This window comes from Quercus robur, chromosome 5, assembly GCF_932294415.1.
Source record: "Quercus robur chromosome 5, dhQueRobu3.1, whole genome shotgun sequence".
NCBI classification, from domain to species: Eukaryota; Viridiplantae; Streptophyta; class Magnoliopsida; order Fagales; family Fagaceae; genus Quercus; species Quercus robur.
Genome location: NC_065538.1, coordinates 50,299,297 through 50,315,788, shown reverse-complemented (window position 1 = coordinate 50,315,788; position 16,492 = coordinate 50,299,297). Strand labels below are relative to the sequence as shown.

The window sequence follows — 16,492 nt, the reverse complement described above, 5'->3', positions numbered from 1 at the left end:
AAGATTTGGGCTGAGCGTTCTGTGATTTTGGATGAGATTGATCCAGCCAGTAGGGCTAACTTTGAGTCTAGAGGTTGGTTGTCTCTATTAGAGATAGATCATCCACCCCCGACCGCCCTGATTAAAGAGTTCTTCTCGAATCTCTCTTGCCACGTCTATGATTCCAACACTCTTGTTAGGAGTTGGATACGAGGTGTTGAGTTCACCATTACTCATCGGGTAGTGGCTGAAGTTCTTGGGGTTCCGGTTGTTAGGGAGCCTGACTATCCCTATGATGAGTCTCCACCCTTAAATGTTGTCATGTCATACATCACTGGGTCTTCTATCCAGTGGGGTTCTGATCCTCGGATCACGTCTGCTGAGCTTACCGAGACTGCCTATCTTTTCTTTAGGATAGCGTGTCATTCTTTGTGGCCTATTTCTCATCTCTACACCATCCCTCTAGAGCGATGTGTATTTTTGTACGTTTTTGTTTCTGGGGCGTCTATCATCTTCTCGCATCCATTCCTTCGTTCTTTGAACGAGGTTCATAGGAGTTCTATCGTAGGACATGCGCTTATCCATCCTATTTTCATTCATAGGATTTTGTTGTTTCTTGGTCTAGATGGTTTTCCTTCGTTCTTTGAATCTTTGACGTCTCTGTTGGAAATACTAGGATATGCTAGTTGAGATACAAGGTCCTCGGCATTGAAAAAATATTTTTGAGTACTCTTGAAATAGTATGAGTACTGACATTTGTGATGTATTCCTACTAAGGAATTATGGAAAATACTTATACACGATAAAGAAACGTTATACTTAAGCTGTTATATAGAATTATTTTTTCTGCCTTATTTTTTATGTAGAAAATAATGGAAAATATATACAAAACTCTTTGTGGTGGTCTACCACTGCATGAGTACAGTGATGTTAACGGATAAAGCTTTTCGTCTTGTGCATACTGGCTACCAAAATAATTGCTAATAAATTCAATTTTCATTGAGTTTTCATATCAATTAATGATTGTTGATGTAAGAGGTACATTTGAGTTATATCTAATATTAACTTACATGTTAAGATAGCAGTAGAATCAGGATTTTGATTCGGGGCCAAGGTTAAGATAAAATATATAAGACAAATTTAATACAAAAAATTAATATATAAAAAGTTAATTTATTAAACTAAATACTTGATTAACATAGAAAATATAATGTAGATATAAGTTCTAATTTGATTTATTCCTTCTTGGTTTAAATTTTTTTTAAAGCTTAATGTGTTAGTATGATTATCGTTATGCCTAAACTACTTCAAAATTTAAGTTGACTATAAATATATATTTCAAACGAGTAATATTTTATATATAAATATAATATATATATATATATATATATATATATATATATATATATATATATATATATATATATATATCTAATGTTTTTTTGTAAAATCTTATAGACACCTCATTTTTGTATTTGCATTTAATGCCATTTGTAAGGACCTGAACTTGAATTCCTAGCCTAGCACGTGGACCGACTTTGGCCCTAGATGCCCAAAACAATGAATTTGTAGAGAAATGGGTTAAAACACTGGGCTTTAGTTAATCAAACAACGTTATAGATAGGCTTGATGACAAAAAGATAAAAATGGACTATTATGAAATGAAGAAAGAACGTCCTCGGCTTGATCCGAGGACAATAGTTCTAATATAATGTTCTTAGAAAGTATTACAAATTTAATTGTGGATTGCTACAGTATTTCTTCTCTCTGATTTCCAATCCCCTTCCTTGTTCTTTCCCCTCTTCTTTTATACTCACCTTCCCTTTCACCTCCACCGTCCACTTGTATGCTAGATGGTTAGGGTTGATACTTGTCCTATCATTCCTTCTCATAAATCTTCACGTAGTAGCAATAAGGCTGAAATACACTATTCAAGTATCACTTCTTCATTAATGTGATCAGGGGATTAGCTGCAGTGCATTTAATGTGAAGGCAGCAGCTTTCCCCCCAGATATTTTGGGGCTCATTCTTATCTCATATCTCTGCAGTGCTTATCCACCCCAAACGAATTTTAGGGATTATCATCTTTGTTGTCAATTTATTTTCTTGGACCTTGGCCAAGTTCGGCCAAGGAAGTTATCGTCCTCGGCACACTTTCCGGAGCCTTTAGGACCAAACCCCACCTTTTATTCATCAGTGCAATCTCCTCTCACGAAGACATCTCATCCTCGGGCAGATCTTCGTCCTTGGCTTGGGCCACAGGCCCAATATATGAATAAATAATGCACTTCTAGACCCAAGGACCCTACAATAGCCCCTCGAGATTCCCCTTTCTGTTTCCTCGGGAAGAAAGGAGGATTTCAATGTCTCTAAATTAGCCCGTGCCTATTTCATTCTTCTTCTGCTTATGAAGACGCCTTTTTGTCTACCTAAAACACGCTCCTGACGCTACAACATTCGAGGCACGTCCTTATTAAATTCTGGCGGCTCTTTGTCCCCCACGTTTTACGGCATGATGCAAATCGTAAGGTTGAGGGCTTCGTTGGGAATTTAGCAGGAATTTTCCCGCTCTCTTCTCTTTCCTTGGTATAAATACCCATTAAATCAACTTTTTCCCTCACTTTAGCATTCATTTCATTCTAGCACTCATACGTTGAACCTGCACACTTTTTCAACCTTCCTGAGCCCTTACAAATACTAAGGACCCGTCCGAGGACACCTTTACTCTCCCCGTAGGTCTTCTTAAACTTTTGCTCTTTAAGTTTCTACATCCTTCTCTTTTCCTCACACTCTTTCTTTTTCAATCTCTTTAGTTTTCCTAGCCTTTTCTAGAAATGGGTAGATTTAAGAATTTTGTAGATTCCGAGGAAGGGATAGAAAGCTTTAAGGCTCATTATAATATCGCTCAAAGAGTAGGAATTAGATACTGTGATGAGAGTCAAAAGCATGAGGATAGGCAAGTCGAGGAGGTAGTGATCCTAATGATTGCATTCATAGAAGGAGGGATGAAAATCCCCATGGGTGGAGTCACTAGAGACTACCTTAGAGCTCATAGGTTGGCTCCCACTTAGTGTGCTCCTAATATGTTTAGAATCCTAGGCTTCGTGGATGCCCTCAACGAAAAGATGGGTTTAGGTCTAACCCACCATGATGTCAATTGAGTCTATAACCTTCACCATCTAAAGGGACAGGGATACTACTTGAAATCAAGGTATCCCGAGGTTAGGCTTATTCAAAGCCTCCCCGAATCCAAAAAGGGGCTGAATAAAGAATTCTTGATCTTGTCAGGGGAGTCGAGTGATGGTCTCCCTTACCCGACGAGAGAAGGAGAACCAGGTGGGGTACTTAGACTAGGGTATTCATTTACAAGTCCTTTCTTTGATTTACGGTATTTTTATATCTGACAAAATTTTATTTCGTTGATGGATTTGTCGATAGACGTGCTACTAAACTGAATTTCAACCTAGTCAACAAGGATAGCCTAGAAAAAATCCTTATGGCCGAGGTATTTGTAAATTCGGTTGACCAATTATGAGTGGCTCACCTAATCCTCGGATACACGCTGATCTCGTCTAGCTTCCAAGCTCCGAAGTGCGTCATAAGGACCAAAGACCCCCGCTTACATCGGATAAGTGTAGCTATTCTCGGTTTCCTTCTTCTTGGTCCAAAAGTAGAGATCGAAGAAATTACAACCCCCATTCCTGAAGGTATACCAACGGTAGGGGCCTTGTTGTTACAACAAACAATTAGTGCGGCCATTTCATCTTACCCCCCTAGCATTCAAGAAGAAGAAGTGGTAGAAGTAACTGATTCCGAGGACGAGTTTGAAGTTTTCAATTGAGTATTGTCTCCGGAAGCTTCAAATCTTGACCTCGGCCCTCTATTCTCACCAATAATTGACGAGATAGGGATTCAGCGCAAACCAAAGTCCATTTTTCTTGACTTGATAGAGTCTCAACCTGGGAGGGACACACTTGGGAAGGCTGCCCAGACCAAACTTCCCACTCCATCCTAGACCAGGCTTCCCACTCCTCCACCTGCCTTGCCCTCTCAATCGGTAGAACTGAAGAGGAAAAGAGAACCAAAAGGGAAGAAGGTGGTCAAAGTTGGACAAACCCTTCCTCCCCGCAAGGACGAGGTTCAAAAGGTCCCCAAACAAGCTAAAATGGGGCAAAGGGGAGCCGAGAAGAGAAGCGATCCTTAGATGGGGCCCCCAGCTTGGCTCCCTGCCTCAATGTTGGATGGGGAACTTCTTCTTGCCGATGCCTCTATCCGCAATTTCCAAGGAGGAAAGGGCGGCTATGTTGCAAACGCAGTGGAGCAGGCTTTGCTCCTTCCTGGGGATATGGCTAAGCTCCGAGGCATAAGGAGACATGAGGTCTTCCTTAGCCTTAAAAGATACCTTGCCATGGTACATTCTTTTCCTATATTTTTAGTCTATTTTATTTTATCTTCTTTCATTAGTCCTTGTTAATTTCTTTGGCAGGCTATTTAGGCCTCCTTCCGGGCAGAGGAAATTACCAATTCCTGCTATAGGCAAATGAAGGAAGAAGAAGGGAGGCACAACGCCGCTGTGGAGGCTTTTCAAGAAGCTAATAAGAGCCTCCAAGAGCTTAAAAAGAGGCTGTAAGAGGAGGAAAAAGAAAGAAAGTACACGGCCGCCACCCATGAAAACGCCAAAAATCAAGTCAAGAGTCAAAGACTGCTGCTGCGCAATACCGAAGAACAGCTGACCTCCTCCAAGACCCAAATTGTCGCGCTAAAAAAGAAATTAGAGGAGGTTGAGAAAGAAAAAGCTCAGGCTGAGAAGGCCAAGGATGAGGCAGAGAAGGCTAGAGACAAAGTGGAGCAGCATGGGTACGATGTTGGGGTGGTTGAGATTGAAAACACCCTTAGGGCCGAGGTCCCTGCCGTTTGTAGGACTTACTGTGCCCTGGTATAGGATGAAGCCCTCAACCAAGTTGGGGTTGAGGTTTCTTCTATGCTTAGGAAACAAGAAAGTATCTATTATCCCCCAACCATTCGTCCTCCAAGCTCTTCAGGTTCCCAAGTTGATCTTTTGTCCTCGAAGGCTGGTGAAATTCAAGGCAACCCATCTAAAGTTCCTCCTGCAGTTGACACTTCCTCAAAGGGGGCAAAACTGGTCGAGGACGCATCAGGAACGGGGGGTGCCAATAAAGAAACAGTCCTAAGCACCGAACTGCCTCCCCCTATTCCGAAAGACCTCCCCCAGGAAAAAAAGATTTCTCAGGGTATGGAATTGGTATTGGCAACTCTTGCCATACCACCAAAAGAGGCTCCCAAGGACAAGGACCATGAGTCAACTACAGTAGCCAATACCCAGCTTCCCAAGGACACAAAAGAGAAACTTGTAATAAAAATGAAAAAATAGGTCACTCCCTTCTTTTTATTTTATTTTATTTTTTTTGTTAGCAACCCACCTTCTTGTACTTGATCTGCCTTATCTAAGGCTTTTGTTAATGAAACTTATGAATATTTTCCCTTTTCTTTGCTGTAGTTTATATATTGGAGTTAATATGATTTTGGTTCTATTTGACATTTAAAGAAAACAGTGATAAAAATGGAATTTCCCCCATTAATTCACACAAGGGATAGAAAATTTCACCCATTTCACATGACCCGCAACCATAATAAGTAAAATTTAACAAGTCCACCACCTCAACAAAGGATCATTCCATATTCCAAAGCACACTTTACCACAATATCTGCATATAGTTCTAGATTTGAACTGCTCCCTACTTATTGGTAATTTTGAAGGAACGAAACAATAATTATCTCTTTAATGAATATGAATAATCCAGCGAATGCTTCAGGTGACGCTTATGAGCATTTCATTATGACCCTTGTTGCAATGAAAATCATTATAGTTCAAAGTGATTTTTCTTGACATTGAAGTCATTAATAAGGGATATTGACTTACCTTAAATTTACAATCCAAGGAGTCTTCTATAACTGAGGCTTTGCCTTGACCTTGATCAATTTAAATAGAAAACGCTGACTTAACCGAAATATGTGGTTCGAGGATCCAACGAGTATTAATCTTCCCAAAGCAGATGGTTCGTGGAACCAGGCATAGCTAAGGTTCTGTTTAATACTTTTAATAATGAATAAAGTTATCAATTTTCCTAAGACATGTGGTCTAAGGAGCCAGGCATGGCCGAGGTTCAGTTTGATACTTTGATAGAAGCCCAAAAGTATTAATTTCCCTAAAACAGATGGTCCGAGGAACCAGACATAACTAAGGTTCTGTTTAAGACTTAGAATAATGAATAAATTTATCAATTTTACCAAGGCATGTGGTTCGAGGAGCCTGGCATGGCCGAGGTTCAATTTGATACTTTGATAGATGCCAAAAAGTATTAATTTCCCCAAAGCAAATGGTCCGAGGAACCAGGCATAGCTAAGGTTCTGTTTAATACTTAGAATAATGAATAAAGTTATTCAATTTTACCAAGGCATGTGGTCCGAGGAGCCAGGCATCGCCGAGGTTCAGTTTGATACTTTGCTAGATGTCCAGATCATATGACAAGCAATATAACATACCCAAAATGAATACATCTCATCCTCGGGCGGATCTTCGTCCTTAGCTTGGGCCACAAATACTTTAATTCTGAAATAGTTTAGATATGTTAAATGTAAAGAATTGTATAAACTCTATGGAAATATTGTGTACATTAGATGTACAAATTGTCAAGAATCATTGATAAAATTGAGTATGTTGGAGATATTAAATGTATATAATTTTGTAAATTTAACGAAAAATTGTGTGAATTAAATGTACAAGGGAGTTAATTTGGGGCTAGGAATGATAATTGTTGTGAAAAACACATTTCAAAGAAATGATCATTGCTTACTCTTTCGTGAATATCTCTCACACCATTGTGAAATTTTTTGTGAGGTTTTATTCATTGTAAAGTAGACTTGGAGTTTTAATTTGAGAACAAGAATAAAGCATTGCCAATAGGAAACATGTGGGATATGATTTTTTTATGTCCCCAGACTCCCTACTAGCTAGATTTAGGAAGAATCAAGATTTTCAACTCCACTCCAACCACCCAAGAAATTAATGCAATAAAGTCAACTCTCAATTAAAAGCCTCCCGCCTCTAGAATACTCTTCCCCACACTATAAAAAGGGGTGGAATGCGCATTCCAAAGTTATCTACTTCCTTAGAGCTCTTAAGGAAGTAACAAAGAAAAGGAACTTTGGTGCTTTGTTCCTCTTGGTCTCGTATAACTAGAAGGGTAAACATTGGTCCTCCAAGTCTCGAGTTCATGACTTTCTTGGGAAAATTATACAAAGTAATAATGGAAGAACAAGGTTGATACAAAAGACAAATAGAAAATAGATAACTTAGAGGCACAATATCGTTTTCCTTAAACAATATTTGCACCCCACACTATTATTGCTATAGGGTTATCGCAAATTTATCCCCAGGATACAACCAAGATGTTGGGTTTTATAGATAGCAATTCTGAAGAATAAGCACAGGATTTTTCAAGTGAACATAAGCCTCTATTTATACCCATAGGGTTATATTTTATCAAAATGCACGTATAGAGAGTTAAAATGTTTCATAAAACCGTTCACAAGGCTTGAAACCTCTTCAACCTTTCCAAACAGTCACCAGAAAACTTCTGCAGAAGATTCAGCTTTAGAGTTTCAATTGATCAAAAGGTTCTTTTGATCGATCGAATGCTCTTTTCGATCGATTGAATAGGAATTGACTAGCAATCGAACTAGGTAGAAGCTCCAGGATTTTTTCTTTACCATTTTGATCGATTGAGCCAAAGCTTTGATCAATTGAAAATGCTTAATTCAGAATTTTCACTTGGAAAATTCCAGAACCTGAATTTTCACTTTATAAAACAATATTCTCTAAACTCAAACAACATTATTACAACCTATCCTTGTATGTACCTATATATACAACAAACTTGATACTTGTTACCTCACTTCTCAAAAGTTATTATAGGAGTTCCTTGATTCTCTTTTAGGGTTTTAGAGGAAATAACAAAGAAACAATCCTTGTGGTTTGTCCTCCTAGTTTTACCAAATTAAGAAAAACACCGGTCTGCTTGGTCTTGGGTTTGTGGCTAAGTAACTTGTTGCCTCACTCCTAGACAACCTCTAAGATGAATCTTTCCCCTCCTTTTGTGTGCTTTGCATGCATATATGGCTTTCTAACTTGTTTTCTTCAATAATATGCTAGAAACTAGGGTCTATGTATGCTTTTGTTTGAATATGATTTGAATGTTTTACGATTTGTTCTGCATATATGCTATTCTAAATCCTAGGATTCTACTAATTTTGATGCTAAACATGTTTCTAGCTTTAACACATGGCACATACATAATCACTATATTTTTTTATTCAAGTAATATGATCATATGCTTAGATTATGGTTTACACTAATCACACACAATCATCATGTTCTTAACTTCCAATCCAAATGATGTGATCATATAATAAAATTAGGATCTTTCACCATGCACAAATGAGCACTTATTTCAATCTTAAATAACATGCTTTTCAATGTCTATAATGTTGTTTGCTTGGATGATGTAACATGACTACTAGTCACCATAATCTAGAAAACTGGAATTCATCGGGCAAGGTGGGTGCCCAACCCTTTCCCACAGTGGACCCACCCTACAACTTAGCCTTCAAACTTAAATCAATACTTTTCTATTACTTTTTTATTTCCATATTTTAACTAGAACAGGAACCATGTAGTTTCTTTTAGATTGTATCTAGGACAAAGGCCATGTAAAACCCTAGTTATATTCAAACTAATGTGCAAATTTCAATCAATAAAAAGAGGTATTTTTATGTAGTTTTTTTTTTTTTTCCTAAAGTGGTGAAGAATCCATGTAAAACCCATGATTTAGGGGGGAGGGTATCATTAGTCGAACAACCATTTTGAGAGGCACTAACACAATTGTACCCTCTAATGCTTGTTTGGCCTAACTTAATCAAGCGGGTCGAGGGTGCAATCTGTAACAAATCTGATGTTCTTAACATGCGGACATGCATGTGAATAGATTGCAAATCTTAATTTTCTATTACTTATAAGTCTAATTATTGCATGCAAAATTATTGAAACTCCATGATTTTGACCTATTAGAAGCAAATGAGTTTTTGCCTTTTTGGTCAAATTCTCTCTCTCTCTCTCTCTCTCTCTGTCTGTCTGTTATACTCTTTTCTCAGTTCTTGATTTTCACACAAACCTTGCTTTTCATCATGGTATCAAAGCCTACGAACTGTGCTAATAATAGTTCTTTAAAGGTGGCTTCGAGTGCTATAGGTTTGTCTTCAATGGCTCTTGCAACGGTATTGATAAACTATGAATCAACCACTTTTGCTCTTGTCAAACATGTCCAACATGATGATAGTCAGGCTTGACAACACTAATTATGTAGTGTGGAAACACCAAATTATAATGGTGTTAGAGACATATTCCATGTTTGAGCTCTTAGATGAGACTCAATTGGTTCCTGATAAGTTTTCAAAAGATCTTTCAAGGAACATCACTGTTATAGTAAATCCAAATTACCTAATTTGAAGAACCAAAGAGAAGGCTTTACTCACCTTCATAAGCTCCACACTTTCTCCTTCAGTATTGGCTCTAAGAGTTGGCTGTACTCTTTTAACCTCCAATACACCCGTACTAATTTTTCCCATTGCATGACTTCTACACACGTGGCTTAATCCACACAATAAGAAAGAAGTACTCAAGGGTTTATGGCTGGCTAGTATTGGATTTTTGGTGGGCCTAGGTTGGCCCACTTAGTTGGTAGACTCCATGTTTAGTGGGCTATATTAATCGGTATTTGGGTTTTGGATTTCACGGGCCCAAATTTAGACAACTCCGGATGCTAATTTTGCCACACGCAAGGGCCTATATTTATGGCTTGTGAGCTTTTATTACTGGTGTATGATGCTTATGCGCTTGGGCTATCAATTCTTAACATTTATAAAGGCTTTGAGTTTTGTATATTTTGCAGGCAAGTATTTTCATTCGTTCAAATTTTTGTTTGGGTACCGCTTATTATTAAAAATTGAAAACTAAAAATTGAAAATACAGTAATAAAATAATTTTTAAATGTGTGAATAGTGCCGTGTGACCCAATTTTAATGAAAATTTTGCTGAAAAATATTTGTGAGTCCCATAAACAGTGTAGAGAACCCACTCATTCAGACACAAATGCAGCTAAATACTACTTTCAGCAACATCCAAATGGAGGCTAAATGTTTGTTTGGCTAACTTATTTTTTGCCAACTTATTTTATTATTCAACTTATTTTTTGTACTATTCATGGGTTCTACTGTACTTTTTGGTACTATTTATGAGTCTCACGGTACTATTTCAACTAACATTTACCTTTTTCTATAGTACTTTCAGCAAAATATTTTTAATTTCAGTAAAATAAGTGGATCCCAAATATGCCTTAAATATACCTCAAGTCTATAAACAGTAAAAAGAACCTCTTACTCTAAACCAAATACACGGTCAACAAAAAGAGAGAATAAAGAAAGGGAAAAGCAAGAATACACCAGATACCTGGTAGTTGTTGGTCACTTTGTTCTAGAAAAGCATTAAATCTAACACACACTTACGATTAAGAAGTCTTTAGTGCCCACCATTTAAGATTAGGTCAAGAAGAAAGGGTCAAAGAGGAGGAAAAGCAAGAACATAACATTAAAATTTAAAACTACACAATGCCATTTCAGTCACAATTACTGTTGGTCACTTGGGATATGTTGCAATCCCAAGTCGAAGAGGTCCCACCTGATTGGAACATTAAAGTAACGATTATTTTTTTATTGATTGATTTTGGCCAAAAAAAAAAAAAAGTAACATTAAAACTACAGAATGCCATTGAAGAGGTCCCATTTGATTGGGTTTTAAAATTGGTCGACAAGTAGTGGTTAAAGAAAATTGGTTCACCTAATTAAATAAAATAAATGTGACAAAGGGTTGAACAATTACCAGTTTTTGCAATAACATAGACCGCTTCTCTCACTGCTCTCTATAAATAGACATTTCCATATTGTTAAGTTTTCCATATCCCTCACTCAACCAAGATTGTATACCATATAAGATAGAGATAGCCTTCTCAAATATGATGAAAGGTGTTTCTTTCTTTGTGACTGTGGCCATTTTGGCCTTGGCATCCTCCTTGGCTTCTGCCTATGACCCAAGTCCTTTGCAAGACTTCTGTGTCGCAATTAACGACATCAAATCTGGTGGTACGTATAAAACACTCTCATTATTATTATTAGCAGTAGTAGTATTATCAATCAAGTTCTTTCAAATTTATTATAAGTTCTTACATTAATGAAAGTATGCCCGAAGGCTCCCCCCCCCCCCCCCCCCCCCTCACCTACATGACATGCATGTTACTGTCCATTGTTATAGAAACTGTCTTATTTGTGATGATAACAAACTTTTCTTTCTTTGTGTAGTGTTTGTGAATGGAAAATTTTGCAAGGACCCTGCAATGGTCTCAGCAAATGATTTTTTCTTCTCTGGACTTAATATTCCTGGAAACACCGAAAACAAAGTCGGATCAAATGTCACTCTTGTGAACGTCGACAAATTAGCAGGCCTCAACACTCTAGGCATATCTTTGGCTCGCCTTGACTTTGCACCATATGGCCTGAATCCACCTCACACTCATCCTCGCGGCACTGAGCTTTTGGTAGTCATTGAGGGTACTCTCTTAGTTGGATTTGTTACATCCAACCCAAACAAACTCTTCACCAAAGTTCTAAACAAGGGAGATGTCTTTGTATTCCCAATTGGTCTCATTCACTTCCAATTCAACATAGGGAAGACTGCTGCTCTTGCCTTTGCTGGTCTTAGCAGCCAAAATCCTGGGGTGATCACCATAGCAAACGCGGTCTTTGGATCTGTTCCTCCCATCAATCCTGATGTTCTCATCAAGGCCTTCCAACTAGACAAGAATGTAGTGGAATATCTTCAAAAAGCATTCGCGCCAAACTAGAATTCTAAAAAATCTATGAAATAGTGATGGTGAACCACTATAAAGTTTGAATTATGTTTGTTTTTCTTCCATATTGTAATGTCATTTGAATAATTATTATCAAATAAAATGGTTTCTTATGATGGCTTTTGAGTATCATTGTGTCATTTGCAAGGCAGTGCAATTTGTGCATGACTAAATCTAGATTACACCTTGGATCCAAGACGTTTGAAATCATAAGTATTTGTACTATTAAATATAAACTAAACAATATTTTATTAAGAGTAGACAAAAATATTATTTCCATTTTTAAAAATGGCAAGCCAAGTTGAGGGCTCAGTATTACCCATGTGCAAAAACCATTCCTAAAGGTAATGTTGAAGTTACGGTTTTTTTTTTTTTTTTAGTTACAATGCAGAAGAAATAGTATGAGTACGGACATTAGTGTTGTATTCATACTAAGGAAATATGGGTAAAAAGAATTATACATGGTAAAGAAACGTCATACTTAAAAGGGTAAATATATATATTTTTTTATTCTTATAAAATAAAGAATTATATTTTTATGTAGAAATTAATGGGAAAAATAAAATCCTGTGTGGTGGTCTACCTATGCATGACTACCGTGATTTTAATGGTAAAGCTTTACATATTGCGTACGATGGCAAACAAAATAGTTGTTACTAAATTCAATTTTTATTGAGTTTTCATATCAATTGATGATTGTTGATGTAAGAGGTATATTTGAGTTATATCAAATATTAACTTACATGTTAAGGTAGCGGTTAAATAGATTTTGGTTTGGGGGGCAAGAATTAAGATAAAATATATTAGACAAAAGTAATTCCAAAAAAGTTAATTAATATAAAAAAATTAACTTATTAACTAAATACTCGATTAGCATAGAAAACATAATGTATATATAAGTTATAATTTGTTTTATTCGTACTTGGTTTGATCTATTTTTTTGTGCTTAATGCATTAGTATAATTATTGTTATGCCTAAACTACTTCATAATTTAAGTTCAATATAAATATATATTTCAAAAAAGTAATATATATATATATATATATATATATATATATATATATATATATATATATATATATATATATATATATATATTGTCTGATGTTTTCTGTATAAACTTGTAGACACCCATTTTGCTTTCTGCATTTAATGTCATCAAGGGGACAAACGGAAATTTCATGCATCAAGGGATAAAACTGTAATTTTGACCACTTTATTTCCCATTTCTTCACATAAGATAAATCTTGAAGTCATAACGATAAAAACAATATGTCACAAGCCTCAATTAGACCAACAGATTAAAAGATATTATCAAATCAAGTTTTAATGGTTAATATACATCCATGTTGTTGAGTTTGATCACGTGTGATTATGAACAATTGATTTTGATTGGTCCCATGTGAATTTAAATTAAAATCAAAAATATTTCTTGATCCTATTGGTCAAGACTAAAAATAGTGGGGGGATTGCATGCACTTTATTAATTCGCTTGTTGAAGTATCAATGATCCTTTAGTTTTTGGTAAAATTTCTCTTTTTAAAGGGTTGATTTAATCATAATCTGGGAATATTAATTTTGAAATAATGTTATTTCAGGATAATTAATGTTAAAAGGGAGTTCATTGTAAAGTAGACATCTGAAACTTTGTGATATGATTTTTTTTAAGTTGACCCTACTAGCTAAATTTTGGAAGAATTTGGATTTTCAACCCACCCTCTACTTGCACTCTACTCCCACCACCTAAGAAATTAATGCACCAATGTGTAAACACTTAATTAAATGCCTCCCTCCCCGAGAATACTCTTCCCCCCATTATAAAAAGGGGTGGAATGATCATTCCAAAGTAGCCTACTCCCTTAGAGCTCTAACGAAGTAACAAAGAAATGTACTTTGGTGCTTTGCTCCTCTTGATCTTGCAAAGCAGCCTACTCCCTTAGATCTCTTAAGGATGTAACAAAGAAAATGTACTTTGGTGCTTTACTCCTCTTGGTCTTGAATAACTAGAAGGGTAACCACTAGTCCTCTAGGTCTCGAGTTCACAACTTGATACTTGTTACCTCACTCCTCCAAATTTCTATAGCAGTACCTTGATTATCTTTTAGGGTTTTAGAGGATATAACAAAGAAAAGAAGCTTGTGGTTCATCCTCCTAAATTAGCCACCTTAGAACAAACATTGATCCTTTTTGTATTGGATTTGTGGCTTTGTAACTTGTTTCCCCACTCCTTGACAATCTCTAAGAGGAATCTTTCCCCTCCTTTGGTGTGCTTTGCATACAGGTATGACTTTCTAACTTTTTTTCTTCAATAATATGCTATAAATTAGGATCAATGTATGCTTTTTTTAAAATATGATTTTTTTTTAATATTTTATGATATATTATGCATATATGCTATGCTAGATCCTTGGATTCTATTAATTTTGATGCTAAACATGTTTCTAGCTTCATCACATGGCACACACATAATCACTATATTTTCTTATTCAAATAATATGATCACATGCTTAGATTATGGTTTATACCAATCATGCACAACCATCATGTTCTTAACTCCTAATCCGAATGATGTGATCATATGATAAAATTAGGATCTTTCACCATTCAAAAACGGGCACTTATTTCAATTTTGAAGAACATGCTCTTGGATGTCTATAACATGTTGTTTGCTCGGATGATGTAACGTAACTACTAGTTGTCATAATCTAGAAAACTAGTTTCACTAGGTAAGGTGGGTGCCTAACCCCTTCCCTACCTTGAAACTTAGCCTTCAGACTTAAATCAATACTTTTCTATGTGCTTTTCAATTTTCAAATTGTAACTAAAACCAAAGCCATGTAGTTTTTCTTTGATTATATCTAGGATATAGGTCATGTAAAACCCTAGCTATATTCAAATCAATGTACAAATTTCAATCAATAAAAAGAGGTACTTTTATGTAACTTTTTTTTTTTTTAAGCGGTTATGAATCCATGTAAAACCCTTGATTTAGGGGAGAATGTATCATTAGTCGAACTATCATTTTGAGAGGCACTAACACAACTTTACCCGCCCACGCATGTTTGGCCTAACTTAATCAAGCGGGCCTAGTGCGCTGTTTTTCACAAATCTAATGTTCTTAACATGCAAGACATGCATGTGAATAGAATACAAATCTTAATTTTCTAATACTATAGTAAGTCCAAGTATTGTATACAAAATTATTGACACTTTATGCTTTTGATCTATGAGAAGTAAATGAGTTTTAGCCTTTTGGTCAATTTTTCCTCTCTCTCTCTCTCTCTCTCTCTCTCTCTCTCTCATGATGAAATAAAATGGTGAGCAATATGAGTGAATTAAACAATGTCTTTTGTGTGCAATTTTCAATTTTTTACAAGTGTAACAACACTATATGGTTTTTTTTTCAAAATTTTCCATAATAATTTTGTATTCCCTAAACCACATTTCTCTCTCATCAGAGCCATAACAAAGTAGTTAGAGATGACAATAACCCTTTACCCTACCTTGCTCCAACTTGTCATGCTTGGGTTCCCCCAGGGACAAGATGGAGATAAGACGCCCATCATCCAATCCTAAAAAATTTTAAGGAATTCATTTTATTTTGTTTTTGTTTTTGTTTAATGAATATTTAAATTTTTTATAAATATTTTTCATATCTCTTACGTAACATTTATTGAATAAAATTTTGGTGTAATTCCTTAAGTACAATACATTAGATTATTCAATTATATTCAAATACATAACTACATTGACTTTTCTTTTCTTCAATTATATGTTTTAAACCAAACTTTGTTCAATTCCCAATACACTCAAATAATCTTTCTTATAAATACAAAGGTCAGAGGTTGCACCTTTCACAATACCCTAAAAGAGATTTCTCTTTAACCAAACTAACGAACAAAAGGTTCACAGGATGAACAATGCTACAAACACAAAAAATTTCACAACAGTTGAGTTGGCAAACTTAATTTAATGATTTTTATTTAGACTAACTATTGATATTACTTTTTTATCCACCACTAATAATTTGCCGCATTAATCAAGTGTAAAAATTTTGTCAAATTTTGTGTGGTTATACTGTGTCTCTTCACGAAACTATTAATCTCACAAATGGGACAAAATGGGCTTCTATCATTTTCAGACAAATTAATTAGCTTTTTACCCTTCTTCCCAAACTAAATAAGAAAATGCCCCTCTTTTGAAAATCGACTTTCTCAAAATCGAGTTAAGCCCTATAATGACGTTTTTAAGGACCTATAGTGACGTTTTCAAGGATTTATAGTGACGTTTTAAGAACCTATAGTGACATTTTATAACTTGATATCCATAAAATCGAGTTATAGGCAATAATATATTGCCTATAACTCGATTTTATGGATATCAAGTTATAAAATGTCACTATAGGTTCTTAAAACGTCACTATAAGTCCTTGAAAACGTCACTATAGGGCTCTAGAAATTTTTTTTTTTTAACT

The 16,492-nt window shown here is 35.8% G+C and overlaps 1 protein-coding gene across 4 annotated transcripts in view; it reads left to right on the top strand.

Moving 5' to 3' along the window:
* The window catches only part of LOC126726246 (germin-like protein subfamily 1 member 7), a 68,803-nt gene extending 56,657 nt beyond the window's left edge, over positions 1-12,146 (top strand). For all 4 annotated transcript variants that reach the window (XM_050431472.1, XM_050431471.1, XM_050431469.1 and 1 more), the window contains exons 2-3: positions 11,137-11,253; positions 11,470-12,146. In XM_050431472.1, the coding sequence (XP_050287429.1) occupies positions 11,137-11,253; positions 11,470-12,011 (659 nt within the window). In that variant the 3' untranslated portion in view covers positions 12,012-12,146. The remainder of the gene's footprint in view (positions 1-11,136; positions 11,254-11,469) is intronic.
* The last annotated feature ends 4,346 nt before the right edge of the window (positions 12,147-16,492 follow it).